General features: G+C 45.1%; 2 protein-coding genes and 1 long non-coding RNA gene across 3 annotated transcripts; 2 read left to right on the top strand and 1 right to left on the bottom strand.

Moving 5' to 3' along the window:
• Positions 1 to 181: 181 nt before the first annotated feature.
• Positions 182 to 8607, bottom strand: LOC117966807 (G protein-activated inward rectifier potassium channel 3-like). Its single transcript, XM_059021643.1, has 7 exons — positions 7986 to 8607; positions 6517 to 6937; positions 5052 to 5265; positions 4319 to 4520; positions 3206 to 3398; positions 2388 to 2585; positions 182 to 1942 (listed from the first exon to the last, which is right to left on the bottom strand). Exons 2-7 carry the CDS (start codon positions 6830 to 6832, stop codon positions 1533 to 1535), a joined length of 1533 nt encoding a protein of 510 aa, XP_058877626.1. The 5' UTR covers positions 6833 to 6937; positions 7986 to 8607; the 3' UTR covers positions 182 to 1532.
• Positions 8608 to 9305: 698 nt separating this feature from the next.
• Positions 9306 to 14868, top strand: LOC131735558 (eukaryotic translation initiation factor 3 subunit F-like). The gene is made up of 8 exons (XM_059021662.1): positions 9306 to 9460; positions 10751 to 10821; positions 11798 to 11877; positions 12003 to 12140; positions 12756 to 12847; positions 12931 to 13067; positions 13627 to 13740; positions 14725 to 14868. Exons 1-8 carry the CDS (start codon positions 9349 to 9351, stop codon positions 14800 to 14802), a joined length of 822 nt encoding a protein of 273 aa, XP_058877645.1. The 5' UTR covers positions 9306 to 9348; the 3' UTR covers positions 14803 to 14868.
• On the top strand, positions 9471 to 10266 carry LOC131735565 (uncharacterized). Its single transcript, XR_009327565.1, has 2 exons — positions 9471 to 9567; positions 10221 to 10266. It is a non-coding gene; the product is annotated as an uncharacterized LOC131735565 (long non-coding RNA).
• Positions 14869 to 15033: the final 165 nt, after the last annotated feature.

Genomic DNA, 15033 nt, shown 5'->3' with positions numbered 1-15033 from the left:
GATAATCGGATTCAGTTATCCACTAAAATATATCATGCATGTGTATTTAAATCTCTCTGGACCGGAGGGAGCCCCCTTTCTTTTAGGGGGGGTGAGGGAGGGAGGGAGCAGTTCAGTCTCCGTGCCTCAATATAGACATATATTTAAAAATAAATAAATAAATAACACACACATTTCAAAATAATTCAGAAATAGTTTTTTTTTTCAAGCTGAATATTTTATTGCGACATTTAAATATATTATTATTATTCATATATTTGTGTTTTTTTTTAAATTTAATTTTGAACACTATTTACAGCAACGTTAAAAATAAATTCATTCTCGGGGGGCGGGGATAAGCTAAAAAATCGCAACAGAGTATTCGAGTATATTCTGTGGTTTCTAAACATGAACTAAACTGTAACATTTTAATACAAACCTTCTCAAACCTTTTATCTCAAACCACCTAGGTCCCCGTATGTAATACATGTTGTGAATTTACCTTTCATAGACAGGCTAGTTCTTATCAAGTGTCCGTCACAAATACCGACCAATCAGGTGACGAGTGGGCGTAAACTTTGCATCCACGGTTTTCTCTGTGCTTCGATGTGAATATTTAATACATTTTATTTTTGACATTATTGCAGTAATAAGATTAAATATAAGATTGATTATAAATCCTATTTTGAACTTACACACACTTATTTACTATTTATTTGGCAGAAGCCTTTATCCAAGGCAACATTATATATATATATAGAGAGAGATAGAGAGACAGAGGGAGAGAGGGGAGGAGGAGGGGAAGAGGGGAGAGAGAGAGACAGAGGGAGAGAGGGGAGGAGGAGGAGGGGAAGAGGGGAGAGAGAGAGAGAGAGAGAGAGAGAGAGAGAGAGAGAGAGAGAGAAAGGGGGAGGGGGAGAGAGAGGGAGAGAGAGAGGGGGGAGAGAGAGGGAGAGAGGGAGAGAGAGGGGGAAGGAGGGAGAGAGAGAGGGGGAAGGAGGGAGAGAGAGAGGGGGAAGGAGAGTGGGAGAGAGAGGGAGAGAGAGGGGGAAGGAGGGAGAGAGAGAGGGGGAAGGAGAGTGGGAGAGAGAGGGGAAAGGAGAGGGGGAGAGAGAATAGATTCACATGTCACCCCTGACAATTTAATATCCATTGTTTTATATATTAGTTTTATTTTGTGTTTTGTGCTTACATTTCCTGTATATGCTCCTCCTCCCCTAAAATATCACAAACGCGCCTGATAAATATGCAGACTGAGTTTTATTAGCGCTATGAAAGTGTATTGGCCAACTCACTTCAAAACCGTGCTCAAATATAAATGAGTTGCTTTTTCTATCTCTCTCTCTCTCGATCTACACTAATGAAACTGCATCACAGGATCCGCCATTTTGGATCCAGGGTTCTCTATCGTTTGCTGGACCATCTGACCATATATTGAGCCACAATGGCGGTAGTTTCCTAGCCACTTCTATATAAAAATTTATTTCTCAAACCACCTACACCCCTTCCCATCCCATCAGCCCCCTCTCTCTTTACTCTCCCCTTCCCTCCTTCTAAGCTTCTGATTGGTCCGTCGCCACATTTCCATTCCTCTCCCCTCCTCCTCCCGTTGGCTCCTCCTTATCGTTAGCCCCGCCCCCAACCCCAAGCCCCACCCCCTTCTTCCCATTGACTGAATTGTTCACAGTGGAGTTTCCAATCAGATTCTGGCCTGCGGGCCCCTCACAGGCCTTCTGCTCGTCCAATTGGCTGGAGATGGACCAGTAGAGGTGGGCTTCGTGGCGGGCGGCGGCCAATGAGAGCTCGCGGGCGGAGCAGGTGGGCGTGGCCACCTCGAAGGCGTGGTGGAACGCCCCGTAGTCGACGTCGAAGAATCCCTCGGCCAATGACATCATGGGACTGAAGCGGTGACCCCACATGACCTCTTCAACGAGATAGGAGCTCCGAGCTTGGCAAGTCATTCCTGCATAAAAAAACTTAGATTATTATGAATGGATCATTTAGCGTTAATCCAAAGCCACTTACAGAGACTAGGGGGTGATCCAGCGGTTTAAGAAAAGGGGTCTTGATACCAGGAGGTTCAAATCCCGGCTCAGCCACTGACTCCCTGTGTGTGTGTGACCCTGAGCAAGTCACTGAACCTCCTTGTGCTCCGTCCATCAGGATGAGACGTCAAACAAACAAGCTCCTATTGGAAGTGACTCTGCAGCAGCAGCAGCAGCAGCAGTTGTTGATGATGCAGAGTTCACCCCCCTAGTCTCTGCAAGTCGCTTTGGATACAAGCGTCTGCTGAACGACTCGTTCATAATAATAACAATCATTTTGTTCAGAATACCGAACGCTCAGTCGTTCAGGGTCTCAAATATGGGTCTTGTATTTTGCATGTTTTTTGTGTGTGCGTGACTCACCAGTGGCCTCCACCATCCCCTCCAGTATCACCACGATCTCAAAGTCATCTTTCTCCAGCTGAGCCTGGGAGACGTCCCAGAAGGGCGATCGCGAGTCGATCTCGTGGGAGATGACCAGCGGGGAGACCAGAAAGAGACGGTCATCGCCGGTCTCGAACCCCACACTCATATCCGTTTGGTCAAGAGGAATGAACTCTCCTGGAACACAGAGAGAGATATAGATAGAGAGAGAGAGACAGAGAGAGAGAGAGGCAGGCAGTCAAGCACACTGCCATGCTAGGAGGATTGGTGATCCGGTGGTTGAAAAAAGGGGTCTTGATACCAGGAGGTTCAATTCACCTGGCTGAGCCACTGACTCCCTGTGTGTGTGTGACCCTGAGCAAGTCACTGAACCTCCTTGTGCTCCGTCCTTCGGACGAGATGTCAAACAAACGAGCTCCTATTGGAAGTGACTCTGCAGCAGCCACTGACTCCCTGTGTGTGTGTGACCCTGAGCAAGTCACTGAACCTCCTTGTGCTCCGTCCTTCGGATGAGACGTCAAACAAACGAGGTCCTATTGGAAGTGACTCTGCAGCAGCCACTGACTCCCTGTGTGTGTGTAACCCTGAGCAAGTCAAAAGAGCCATACAGTGAATCATCTCACACTACATTTGACATTTTACAATGCTGAGCTTTGGGATGAATGCATGAATTAAATCATTCAGCAGACGCTTTTATCCAAAGCGACTTGCAGAGACTAGGGGGGTGAACTCTGCATCATCAACAACTGCTGCTGCTGCTGCTGCTGCAGAGTCACTCTTCTCCTCCTTGGTCTTACCTTCCTGCGTCTGTTTGGACTTGATGAGCTTGGCTCGGATGTTGGCTCCGACGATGTGGGAGCTGCGCAGGTCCCCTACTCTGAACATCAGGCACAGCTTGTCGTCTCTCAGGGAGATGACCGCGTGCTTGGAGAACACCAGTGTCTCCGCCCGCTTGTTGGGCTGAGAGATCTTCACAAACATGCACCCGACCTGAAAGACAAGAAACAGGGGATCTGAACGGAGGGAGAGCTGCTCTCCAATGCAAGGAAATCTGATAGTCCATATTAATATTTGGGATGTATGGTGCTTTCAATGGAGAGATATTGAGCACAGTTTAGGTGGGGTATTTTGGAATGCAGGGTCTGTCTCAATGCATTACAGTTAAGAGAGAGAGCAGATATGACCATTTATGGGCATTTGTGGAAAGGGTCCTCTGTTTTGGTTGCATGGGGGGGGGGAGTATCTCAGAGATAACAGAGACTAGAGGAATGTTTGTGAGGCTTGGAGACTGGCTACCTACACAGGTTTAGATGGGGGAGGGTCTCAAATGATGTCATTATAGGGGAGTGTTCTATGTTATTAAAAAACAGACATTGAAAAATGTCACATATGTAAAATACTACTAAGAACATAAGAAAGTTTACAAACGAGAGGAGGCCCCATTCAGCCCATCTTGCTCGTTTGGTTGTTAGTAGCTTCTTGATCCCAGAATCTCATTAAGCAGCTTCTTGAAGGATCCCAGGGTGTCAGCTTCAACAACATTACTGGGGAGTTGGTTCCAGACCCTCACAATTCCCTGTGTAAAAAAAGTGCCTCCTATTTTCTGTTCTGAATGTCCCTTTATCTAATCTCCATTTGTGACCCCTGGTCCTTGTTTCTTTTTTCAGGTTAGAAAAGTCCCCTGGGTCGACATTGTCTATACCTTTTAGGATTTTGAATGTTTGAATCAAATCGCCGCGTAGTCTTCTTTGTTCAAGACTGAATAGATTCAATTCTTTTAGCCTGTCTGCATACGACATGCCTTTTAAACCCAGGATAAACCCGGGACTGTACTGCTGTTATGGCTTCAGGTACAGTCTTTCATGCGAGATCATTCTGTAGCGTTTTTTTGGGGGTCTTTGAGTCATTACCATGAAGGCGTTGACCATGGAGCCCAGGATGGCCTGCAGCAGCAGCAGGACGGTCCCCTCTGGACACTGGTCAGTGATAACCCTGTAGCCGTAGCCAATGGTGGTCTCCGTCTCGATGGAGAAGAGGAAAGCCGAGACAAAGCCATTCACGTTGTTGACGCAGGGCGTCCAGCTCTCATCCTCTAAGTGATCCAGATCGCCTCTGAAACACACACACAGGAGGAGGACAGCAATAGACTGTGAGGAACAGCCTCGAACCCTGACCCTGACTCTAGCCATGAGCCTCACCCTATTATTATTATTATTATTATTATTATTATTATTATTATTATTTATTTCTTAGCAGACGCCCTTATCCAGGGCGACTTTCAATTGTTACAAGATATCACATTATTTTTACATACAATTACCCATTTATACAGTTGGGTTTTGACTGGAGCAATCTAGGTAAAGTACCTTGCTCAAGGGTACAGCAGCAGTGTCCCCCACCTGGGATTGAACCCACAACCCTCCAGTCAAGAGTCCAGAGCCCAAACCACTACTCCACACTGCTGCCCTTTATTAGTGCTATAAAATATCCAACAGACCACAAAATAAATACATCAGTCCTACATCCATGTATTTGGAAGTACAGCTGCGGCCAACAGTTTAGCATCGCCCTATAGGATGAACCCCTAACCCCAACCCCCAAATAAATGTCTTTTCACAACCGCGATGTCATAGATGGAAATACCTGCAGTACGCGATGAGCCACCAGATGGCGCCAAAGAAGAGCCAGGTGACGGCGTAGGCCATGACAAAGACAAAGAGGGAGCTGCGCCACTTGAGGTCCACCAGGGTGGTGAAGATGTCGGTGAGGTAGCGGTACGTCTCCCCCACGTTGCCGTGCTGCACGTTGCAGCGTCCGTTCTTCTCCACGTAGCGCTGCCTGCGTTTCTTACTGCGGCCTGCGGGGGGGGGGGGGGGGCGAACCAGTCCCCATTACAACATTACAAGCACGTCACGCGTCGAGAGCCAGTCCCATTACTCAGATCGGTTCAATTGTATTGATTTGTAAATGGCAGAATCTCAAGTCGCTTTTACAGAGGGGTTTAAACAGAAATAAGTCTGCAGCATCAGGAAATTAAAAAAAAATAATAATAACGATAACAATGATATAAATAAATAATAATAGTATAAAACATTTAAAAAGATAGAGAAAGATAGATAGATAGATAGAGAGAGATAGAGAGAGAGATAGAGAGACAGACAGAGAGAGAGATAGAGATAGATAGAGATAGACAGACAGATAGAGAGAGAGATAGAGAGACAGAGAGAGATAGAGAGATAGACAGACAGATAGAGAGAGAGATAGAGAGACAGAGAGAGAGATAGATAGATAGATAGAGATAGACAGACAGATAGAGAGAGAGATAGAGAGATAGACAGACAGATAGAGAGAGATAGAGAGACAGAGAGAGAGATAGATAGAGATAGACAGACAGACAGACAGATAGAGAGATAGAGAGACAGAGAGAGATAGAGACAGATAGATAGATAGATAGAGAGAGATAGAGAGAGAGAGATAGACAGACAGACAGATAGAGAGAGAGATAGAGAGAGAGAGATAGACAGACAGACAGATAGATAGAGAGAGACAGAGAGACAGAGAGAGACAGAGAGATAGACAGACAGATAGAGAGAGAGATAGAGAGACAGAGAGAAAGATAGATAGAGATAGAGATAGATAGAGATAGACAGACAGATAGAGAGAGAGATAGAGACAGAGAGAGAGATAGATAGAGATAGACAGACAGACAGACAGACAGACAGACAGACAGATAGATAGATAGATATACAGATAGATAGAAAGAGAGATAGACAGATAGAGAGAGAGAGATAGATAGAAAGATAGACAGACAGACAGGCAGATATATAGATATATATATATATAGATATAGATAGATAGATAGATAGATAGAGAGAGAGATAGATAGATAGATAGATAGATAGATAGATAGATAGATAGATAGATAGATAGATAGATATAGGTAGGTCGAATTAAGACAAGCATTTTAGATTATTTATAAATGAAGAAAACTAAAAGTAAATAAATAAAACAGATTATATATATATATAGCAATCCTATGTTAGTAAGTGTGGTTGAAAAGGCTTTGCTGTAAGAGTCGGTGTTTAATGTTGATTTTATAAATACTCACCCAGCCCGCAGCGCCGCCTCTCCACCCCTTGCCCCGCCCCCACCTTCTCTCTGCTCGGTCTGGCCGCTGCCTCCAACTCCCTGGCAGCCAGCTTGGACTGAAATGACCGGCTGTTATTGGACGGTTTCTGGGGGCTGTCCGTGGAGAACACGTCTCCAGGATCGCCGGCCACGCCCACCGGCTCTGTAGCCACGCCCACCGGGCTGTCCGCTCCAGGCAAGTCCTTCTGCACAAGCCCCGCCTCCTCCTCCTCCTCCAGAGCGGGTGTGGGCGTGGCTTCAGGCATGGCCGTGAAAGTCAAAATCTCCAGAGCCATTGTGATTGGTTGAATTGATTTATTTATTCGTTTTTGATAGCTATTTAGCTCTTTCTTTATTTCTTTCTTTCTTGGATTTGTTAAATTGATTTTCTTGTTTAAAATCTGTGGAAGAACGAAAGATTGAAAAAAACAGCTGAAATTAAAATAATTAATTGACGGTTTAATCAATTTCTGGAGAACAGACTACAATAGGCATGTAGGCAACAGGCTACGGAGAAGTCTGGTGAGCAGTCCAGTTTGTGTACATTCCCCAAAGGAAGGTCGTTTTTCAGCTGCAGAGACACAAGCCCCTCCCACCACACACACACACACACACACACACACACACAGACAGACACACAGACAGACACACACACACACCACACACACACATGCACGCACCACACAGACACACACACACACACAAAGACACACACACACACCACACAGACACACACACACACACACACCACACACAGCACACACGCACCACACAGACACACACGCACACCACACAGACAGACAGACAGACAGACACACACACACACACAAACCACACAGACACACACACACACACACACACACACCACACTCACAGACACACACACACACACACACACACACACACACACACACACACAAACACACCACACAGACAGACACACCACACTCACAGACACACACACACACACACAATAGGTTGAAGAATGATTCAAAAAAAGTATTTATTTCAAGACGTTTCGGACAAAAGCCCTTCAGCTGTGTGCAGAAGGAAAAGTAAACACGATGCTCTCTCTCTCTCTCTCTCTCTCTCTCTCTCTCTCTCTCTCTCTCTCTCTCTCTCTCTCTCTCTCTCTCTCTCTCTCTCTCTCTCTCTCTCTCTCTCCCTCTCTCTCTCTCAAATTCAAATTCAAATTCAAATTCAAAAATGCTTTATTGGCATGACGAGAGCGCTCAGGTATTGCCAAAGCTTTTATAATACAAAACAGAAATAATAAAACGGAAATACAATTACAGAACATCTCTCTCTCTCTCTCTCTCTATATATATATATATAGTATTTTTTTTTCTTACAAAATATAGTTTATAGCTATGCCAAGCCGCTGTGTGCGCTGATGGATATTAAACCTTGAATTCATAACGCAATGCTGTTGTAACGCTGTACTCTTACCTGGGAGAGCTGTCCGGTGCTGTATAAGCGCGTCACGTCGGTTTTTTTCTCTCTCGCTTTCCTTTTGTATTTAATCAGACCGGTTTGTCGTTAAATTAACAGTCCGAGTTGATGTCATAACGTTCCCTCATAATCTACAATGCCTAGATTTAGTACAGAGTTCCCGTCTTGAAACGACATCGCCTTTTTTTGGTCCTCCCCGCCCCCCCAAAAATTATACATAAATAGATAAAAAATTAAACATTAAATTGTGAGAATGTTTAAATAAAAAAAAAAAAAAAACAGTTCAATAAATAAATAAATGGAAAAATGGCGTCACTAGAATTTTAACGATATTTTTACAACACGGCCATTCGATACGCAGGTGTTTAAAACCTGGGGGAGAAATAGGCGTTTTTAATGCGATAAATGTGTTTTACACGACGCTATCGAAAATACGTGCATTGCAAACGCTTGTTTTTAAACACGGTTGTAAAGTCGTACGTAGTCTTACTGTTTCTCGAACAAAATCGACTGTCGTGGTGTCCTTTTTCAGTCAAGGAGGTCTAAATATACATTGGCAGTGAAGCCCCAACCTTATCTATCTCTCTCTCTCTCTCTCTCTCTCTCTCTCTCTCTCTCTCTGTCTCTCTCTCTCTCTCTCTCTCTCTCTGTCTCTCTCTCTCTCTCTCTCTCTCTCTCACACACACACAGACAAAAAATGTTCACAATTCATAAAGTATTTATATAATGTATTATTCATATTAGATAGATAGATAGATAGATAGATAGATAGATAGATAGATAGATAGATAGACAGATAGATGATTTTGAACATAGATAACCAAAATATATTAATATTTTACACCATTATATTCATTCTCTGAAGAAAAGCAGACTACACGTTTGACTTTTCATCTATCTCTCTAGATAGAGAGATATAGAGATAGAGAGATAGATAAATAGATAGATGATTTTGAACATAGATAACCAAAATATTATAATATTTTACACCATTATATTCATTCTCTGAAGAAAAGCGGACTACACGTTTGACTTTTCATCTATCTATCTATCTGTCTATCTAGATGATAGATAGATAGATAGATAGATAGATAGATAGATAGATAGATAGCTAGATAGATAGATAGATAGCTAGATAGATAGATAGATAGATAGATAGATGGATAGATAGATAGATAGATAGTACTTTTAACAAAAACACATTTTCTGTATTAATAACACTGTACAGAACACGATGCAATTAGACCTCCGAGCCGCTAGGGGGAGCGCGCCGCTAACCTCGAAGGGAAACCCTCTCCCAAACAAAAACAGGAAGCAGCCGCTCTGTCCGCCTCCACTCGCTCTCTTGTCCCTTTCCAAGATGTCGGTGTACGGCCCCGTTGTTAAAATCCACCCGGTTGTCCTCGCTTCAATCGCCGACTCTTACGAGAGGAGGAACGAAGGGGCGCTGAGGGTCATCGGTACTTTACTGGGTAAGGAGGCGGCTGTTAATCGGCGTGTTTAATTAAGCGGAGTGGACGTTGTTTTTAAAAAGATCTCGCTGTGTCTGTACAGTCTGCGTGGACGCGTGTGTAGCTCCGTCCCGGCTGTGTGAATACGAGAGGAGGTCATTCAGCCACACCTGAGAGATGGAGAGAGAGGGAGAGGGAGAGGAGATGGAGCTGGAGATGGAGGGAGGGAGAGGGAGAGGGAGGGAGGGAGAGGGAGAGGGAAAGTTGGCGTGGACGCGTGTGTAGCTCCCGGCTGTGTGAATACGGACACAGACACGATCTGATAAGAACATGAGAAAGTTTACAAACGAGAGGAGGTCATTCAGCCACACCTGAGAGAGAGGGAGGGGGAGAGGTGATGGAGAGAGAGAGAGGGAGGGGGAGAGGAGATGGATGGATAGAGAGAGAGAGAGGGGAGGAGATGTAGAGGGAGGGAGAGAGAAGATGGAGAGGGAGGGAGAGAGAGAGAGAGAAGATGGAGAGACAGAGAGAGAGAGAGAGAGAGCGAGGGAGGGAGGGAGAGAGGAGATTGAGAGGGAGGGAGAGAGAGAGGAGATTGAGAGGGAGGGAGAGAGAGAGGAGATTGAGAGGGAGGGAGAGAGAGAAGATGGACAGAGAGAGAGCGAGGGATGGAGAGACAGAGAGAGAGCGAGGGAGGGAGAGAGGAGATGGAGGGAGAGAGAGAAGATGGAGATGGAGGGAGGGAGAGGGAGAGGGAAAGTTGGCGTGAACGCGTGTGTAGCTCCCGGCTGTGTGAATACGGACACAGACACGATCTGATAAGAAAGTTTACAAACGAGAGGAGGTCATTCAGCCACACCTGAGAGATGGAGAGAGAGGGAGAGAGTAGGGGGGAGAGAGGAGATGGAGGGAGGGAGAGAGAGCAGATGGAGAGACAGAGAGAGAGAGAGAGAGGAGATTGAGAGGGAGGGAGGGAGGGAGAGAGAGAGCGAGGGAGGGAGAGAGAGGAGATGGAGGGAGGGAGAGAGAGGAGATGGAGATGGAGATGGAGAGGGAAAGTTGGCGTGGACGCGTGTGTAGCTCCTGGCTGTGATATACTGACACAGACACGGTCTGTCTTATAAGAACATCAGAAAGTTTACAAACGAGAGGAGGCCAGAGAGAGATACAGAGAGAGAGAGAGAAGTTGGAGGGAGAGGGAGGGAGGGAGGGAGAGAGAGAAGAGGGGGAGGGGGAGGCTTGAGTCTTGATCTGGATAATCAGTTGTTTTTTTGAGCTGTGCTGAGTGGGTTCTGTCTCGTTAACGAACAGGCACCGTCGAGAAACACACAGTGGAAGTGACCAATTGCTTCTCCGTCCCACACAACGAGTCTGAAGATGAGGTGAGTCGCTTAAAAAAATAAATTAATAAATAACAGTTCAAGACCCTCTGATAACAATATTATTATTACTGAGTCATTTAGCAGATGCTTTTATTCAAAGCGACTTCCAGAGACTAGGAGGGTGAACTCTGCATCATCATCAACTGCTGCTGCAGAGTCACTTCCAATAGGAGCTCGTTTGTTTGACGTCTCATCCTGAAGGACGGAGCACAAGGAGGTCCAGTGACTTGCTCAGGGTCACACACACACAGGGAGTCAGTGGCTGCTGCAGAGTCACTTCCAATAGGAGCTCGTCTGTTTTTGCGTTTCATATACAGAGTGATTCGTAACGTGGAGGGTGATATCAGGGATGGGAATCAGACTCCCGCTGCACAGCACTGTGATCCAGTCCTGGTTTCACTAGGAGTTTAATAATAAGACACACCTGAGCTTGTTACCTAGACACACTGGGGCTGATCAAGCTGGTAGTGAAACCTGGACTGGGTGAAACTGCTGTGCAATAGGAGTCTGATTACCATCCCTGCAACAACATAGGAGGCTGTGTGGTCCAGTGGTTAAAGAAAAGGGCTTGTCACCAGGAGGTCCCCGGTTCAAATCCCACCTCAGCCACTGACTCATTGTGTGACCCTGAGCAAGTCACTTGACCTCCTTGTGCTCCGTCTTTCGGGTGAGACGTAATTGTAAGTGACTCTGCAGCTGATGCATAGTTCACACACCCTAGCCTCTGTAAGTCGCCTTGGATAAAGGCATCTGCTAAATAAACAAATATGTGTGTGGCTGTGATGCACCATTTGGCCACTAGAGGGCGGTGCTGTTCAATGAGGCCAGCATTTTAATTGCAAATCAATGAGCGGATTGTGAATCTCCCTGTGCACGACAGTTAAATATATATTAAGCTATATTCAGAACTGCTCCTCTGTCATTTTTAAATGCGTTTTTTGATTTCTCCTGTTTTTATTTTATTTTCCCCCCCCAGGTGGCTGTTGATATGGAGTTTGCAAAAAACATGTATGAACTGCACAAGAAGGTGTCTCCCAGCGAAGTCATTGTGGGCTGGTAAGCAGAGAGCTGTCTGTCTGTCTGCTTGTGTGTCAGTCTGTCTTGTTAGGACGTGTTGATGGGACAGTGCAGGGGAAAGTGTGTCTCTGTCTCGACCTCTCCTGTCTCTCTCGCTCTCTCAGGTACGCAACAGGATTTGACATCACGGAGCACTCGGTTCTGATTCATGAGTACTACAGCCGTGAAGCCCAGAACCCCATTCACCTGACCGTGGACACAGCCCTGCAGAGCAGTAGAATGAACATTCGCGCTTACGTCAGGTAACCATGGAGAGACGGGATCGCTCTGGGGGTGCCTGCTGTCTCAATCGCGTGTATTTTACCTAGGAGTTTATGTTGACTCAGAAATGTCTTCATCTAGACAATGTGGGGAAGCTATAAAAAAGGCCAACAAGATGCTCGGATATATTGTGTGTTGAATTTAAATCAAGGGAAGTAATGTTAAAACTTTTACAATGCATTAGTAAGACCTCACCTAGAATATTGGGTTCAGTTCTGGTCACCTCGTTACAAAAAGGATATTGCTGCTCTAGAAAGAGTGCAAAGAAGAGCAACCAGAATTATCCCGGGTTTAAAAGGCATGTCGTATGCAGACAGGCTAAAAGAATTGAATCTATTCAGTCTTGAACTGATTCAAGCATTCAGAATCCTAAAAGGTATTGACAATGTCGACCCAGGGGACCTGAAAAAAGAAACCAGGACCAGGGGGCTGATCAAGCTGGTAGTAAAACCTGGACTGGGTGACGCTGCTGTGGAACAGGAGTCTGATTCCCTGCAATGCTTCTTCATTTGTCAGCACACAGGTGTACGGTTCTCTCTCCCAGTTCATACAATTGTTTGTGGATTTCAATGTATATTTTTTGGTTATGTTTTCAGCGCCCAGATGGGTGTACCGAGCAAGACTGTGGGTGTGATGTTCAGCCCCCTGACCGTGAAATACGCTTACTTTGATACAGAACGTATAGGGGGTGAGTCTCTGTCCTCTCTCTCCTCTCTCATTCCATCCCTGTTGCTGTTGACACTGGTTTGGGATCCTTGTGTGTTTTTTCAGTTGACCTTCTCCAGCGCACTCGGACTAGCCCCTCTCGCTCCAAAGGGTTGACCACTGACCTGGAGCAGGTAGGGTCAGCTGCTGCCCGGATCCAGGACATGCTGACCACTGTACTGAGCTACACTGAAGACGTGCTGGTGAGGGGGAGGGGGTGAGGGGGGAGAGGGTGTGGGAGAGAGAGAGAGGGGGTGAGGAGGGAGAGGGCGAGGGAGAGGGCGAGGGAGAGGGGGGTGGAGGAAGAGGGAAGAGAGACGTTCTTTTCCCCAGCCTCCAGTATCTTCTGGTTTTCACAGAGGCTGGCTGGTCCAGCTGTTAAAGAAAAGGGGTCTTGTGAGTCCAGTCTAGTCTAGTGATATTAAACTGCAGTTACAATGTAATTCCAGTCCAGTCTAGTCTAGTGATATTAAACTGCAGTTACAATGTAATTCCAGTCCAGTCTAGTGATATTAAACTGCAGTTACAATGTAATTCCAGTCCAGTCTAGTGATATTAAACTGCAGTTACAATGTAATTCCAATCCAGTCTAGTGATATTAAACTGCAGTCACAATGTAATTCCAGTCCAGTCTAGTCTAGTGATATTAAACTGCAGTTACAATGTAATTCCAGTCCAGTCCAGTCTTGTGATATTAAACTGCAGTTACAATGTAATTCCAGTCTCTTAATTATCTCTTTTTCATTCTCTTTCTCTCTCTAGTCTGGTAAGGTCACTCCTGACAACACAGTGGGTCGTTTCCTGATGGATTTGGTCAATAAGGTTCCCAAAATAACAGCTGAAGACTTTGAAAGCATGCTGAACAGCAACATCAATGTAAAGATGATTTTTATTTGTATCTAGCTATCTATACACTGTGATTGCATTTCAATCTATCTATCTATCTATCTATCTATCTATCTATCTATCTATCTATCTATCTATCTATCTCTATCTATCTATCTATCTGTAGCTGTCTATCTATCTATACACTGTGTTTGTATTTTGATCTGTCTGTCTGTCTCGGGATCTAATTAGCTCCACGTAGAGCGGGGGTGTCAAACTCCTGGAGTTTTCTGGAGGGGGGGTGGGGGCACTGTATTCTCTGGCTTTCCGTCCCACCCCCCGACCTCTCAATTACTTAATTGGTGAAATTATAATTTGATTAAATTAACACTTCATCCCGGGCCTTAGTTTCATAGGTTGTGTTGCTTGAATCTCGAATCATGGTGCATTTTTTCTTAAAAAAAATCAAACTGTAAAAAGCTATATGAAAGACGTCCAATTGAACAAATAAATGAGGTCAGTTTCCCCTTAACAGTGTGGCGATCTGGGCGTGGAGTGAAGACTCTGCTGTGATTGAATTTAGGGTCTGTGTGAAATCTCCCAGGGCTGTAGCTGTGCCTGGGATTGTAAAATCACAAAGCCGCAAACGTGATGTTCCTCAATTTCAGTGTACAGCTCTGGCCAAAAGTTTTTGCATCTCCCTCTATATAGAATGAACTCCCTCAGCTTCATAGAGTCCAATGAAAGCTGCTGAATAATGTTCCCTTGTTAACATATTGAATTCCACCCCCTCTATATAGAATGAACTCCCTCAGCTTCATAGAGTCCAATGAAAGCTGCTGAATAATGTTCAGCTTAATTATCACAATCCTGAATTTGAGGTGATGCAAAACTTTGGGCCATAGCTGTAGGTTTATCTAAAGACCATTCAAATGTGGGGTGTATTGACTTTGGGGTTTGAGTGCAGGTGGTTCTCTGGTGTTTTTACTCTGTTATCTCGACAGCTTATGCGATGTGACCTTTCTCTTTTCGCAGGACTTGCTGATGGTGACGTACCTGGCCAATCTGACTCGGGCTCAAATCGCACTCAACGAAAAACTGATCTGTCTGTGAACACATCGCCTTCCCAGATTTCACCTGAAGGTTTTGACAATAAAAATAAAATGTATATTGATCTGATACGTTGGTGTCTGATTATTATTTTACCCCCAAATTTTTGTTTGTTTTTTCCTCCTAATTTGGGCTGCCCAATTGGGATTTTAAAGGGATCATTTGTGCCAACTGGCCTACCCCAAAACCTGCTCTATTGAAGGATAGTTAACCCTCTGCGGTCCTAATATTATT

Source organism: Acipenser ruthenus, unplaced genomic scaffold (assembly GCF_902713425.1).
Source record: "Acipenser ruthenus unplaced genomic scaffold, fAciRut3.2 maternal haplotype, whole genome shotgun sequence".
In the NCBI taxonomy this organism is placed as follows: Eukaryota; Metazoa; Chordata; class Actinopteri; order Acipenseriformes; family Acipenseridae; genus Acipenser; species Acipenser ruthenus.
Note: the sequence above shows the minus strand (reverse complement) of the source record. Positions and strands in the feature narration are given on the sequence as shown.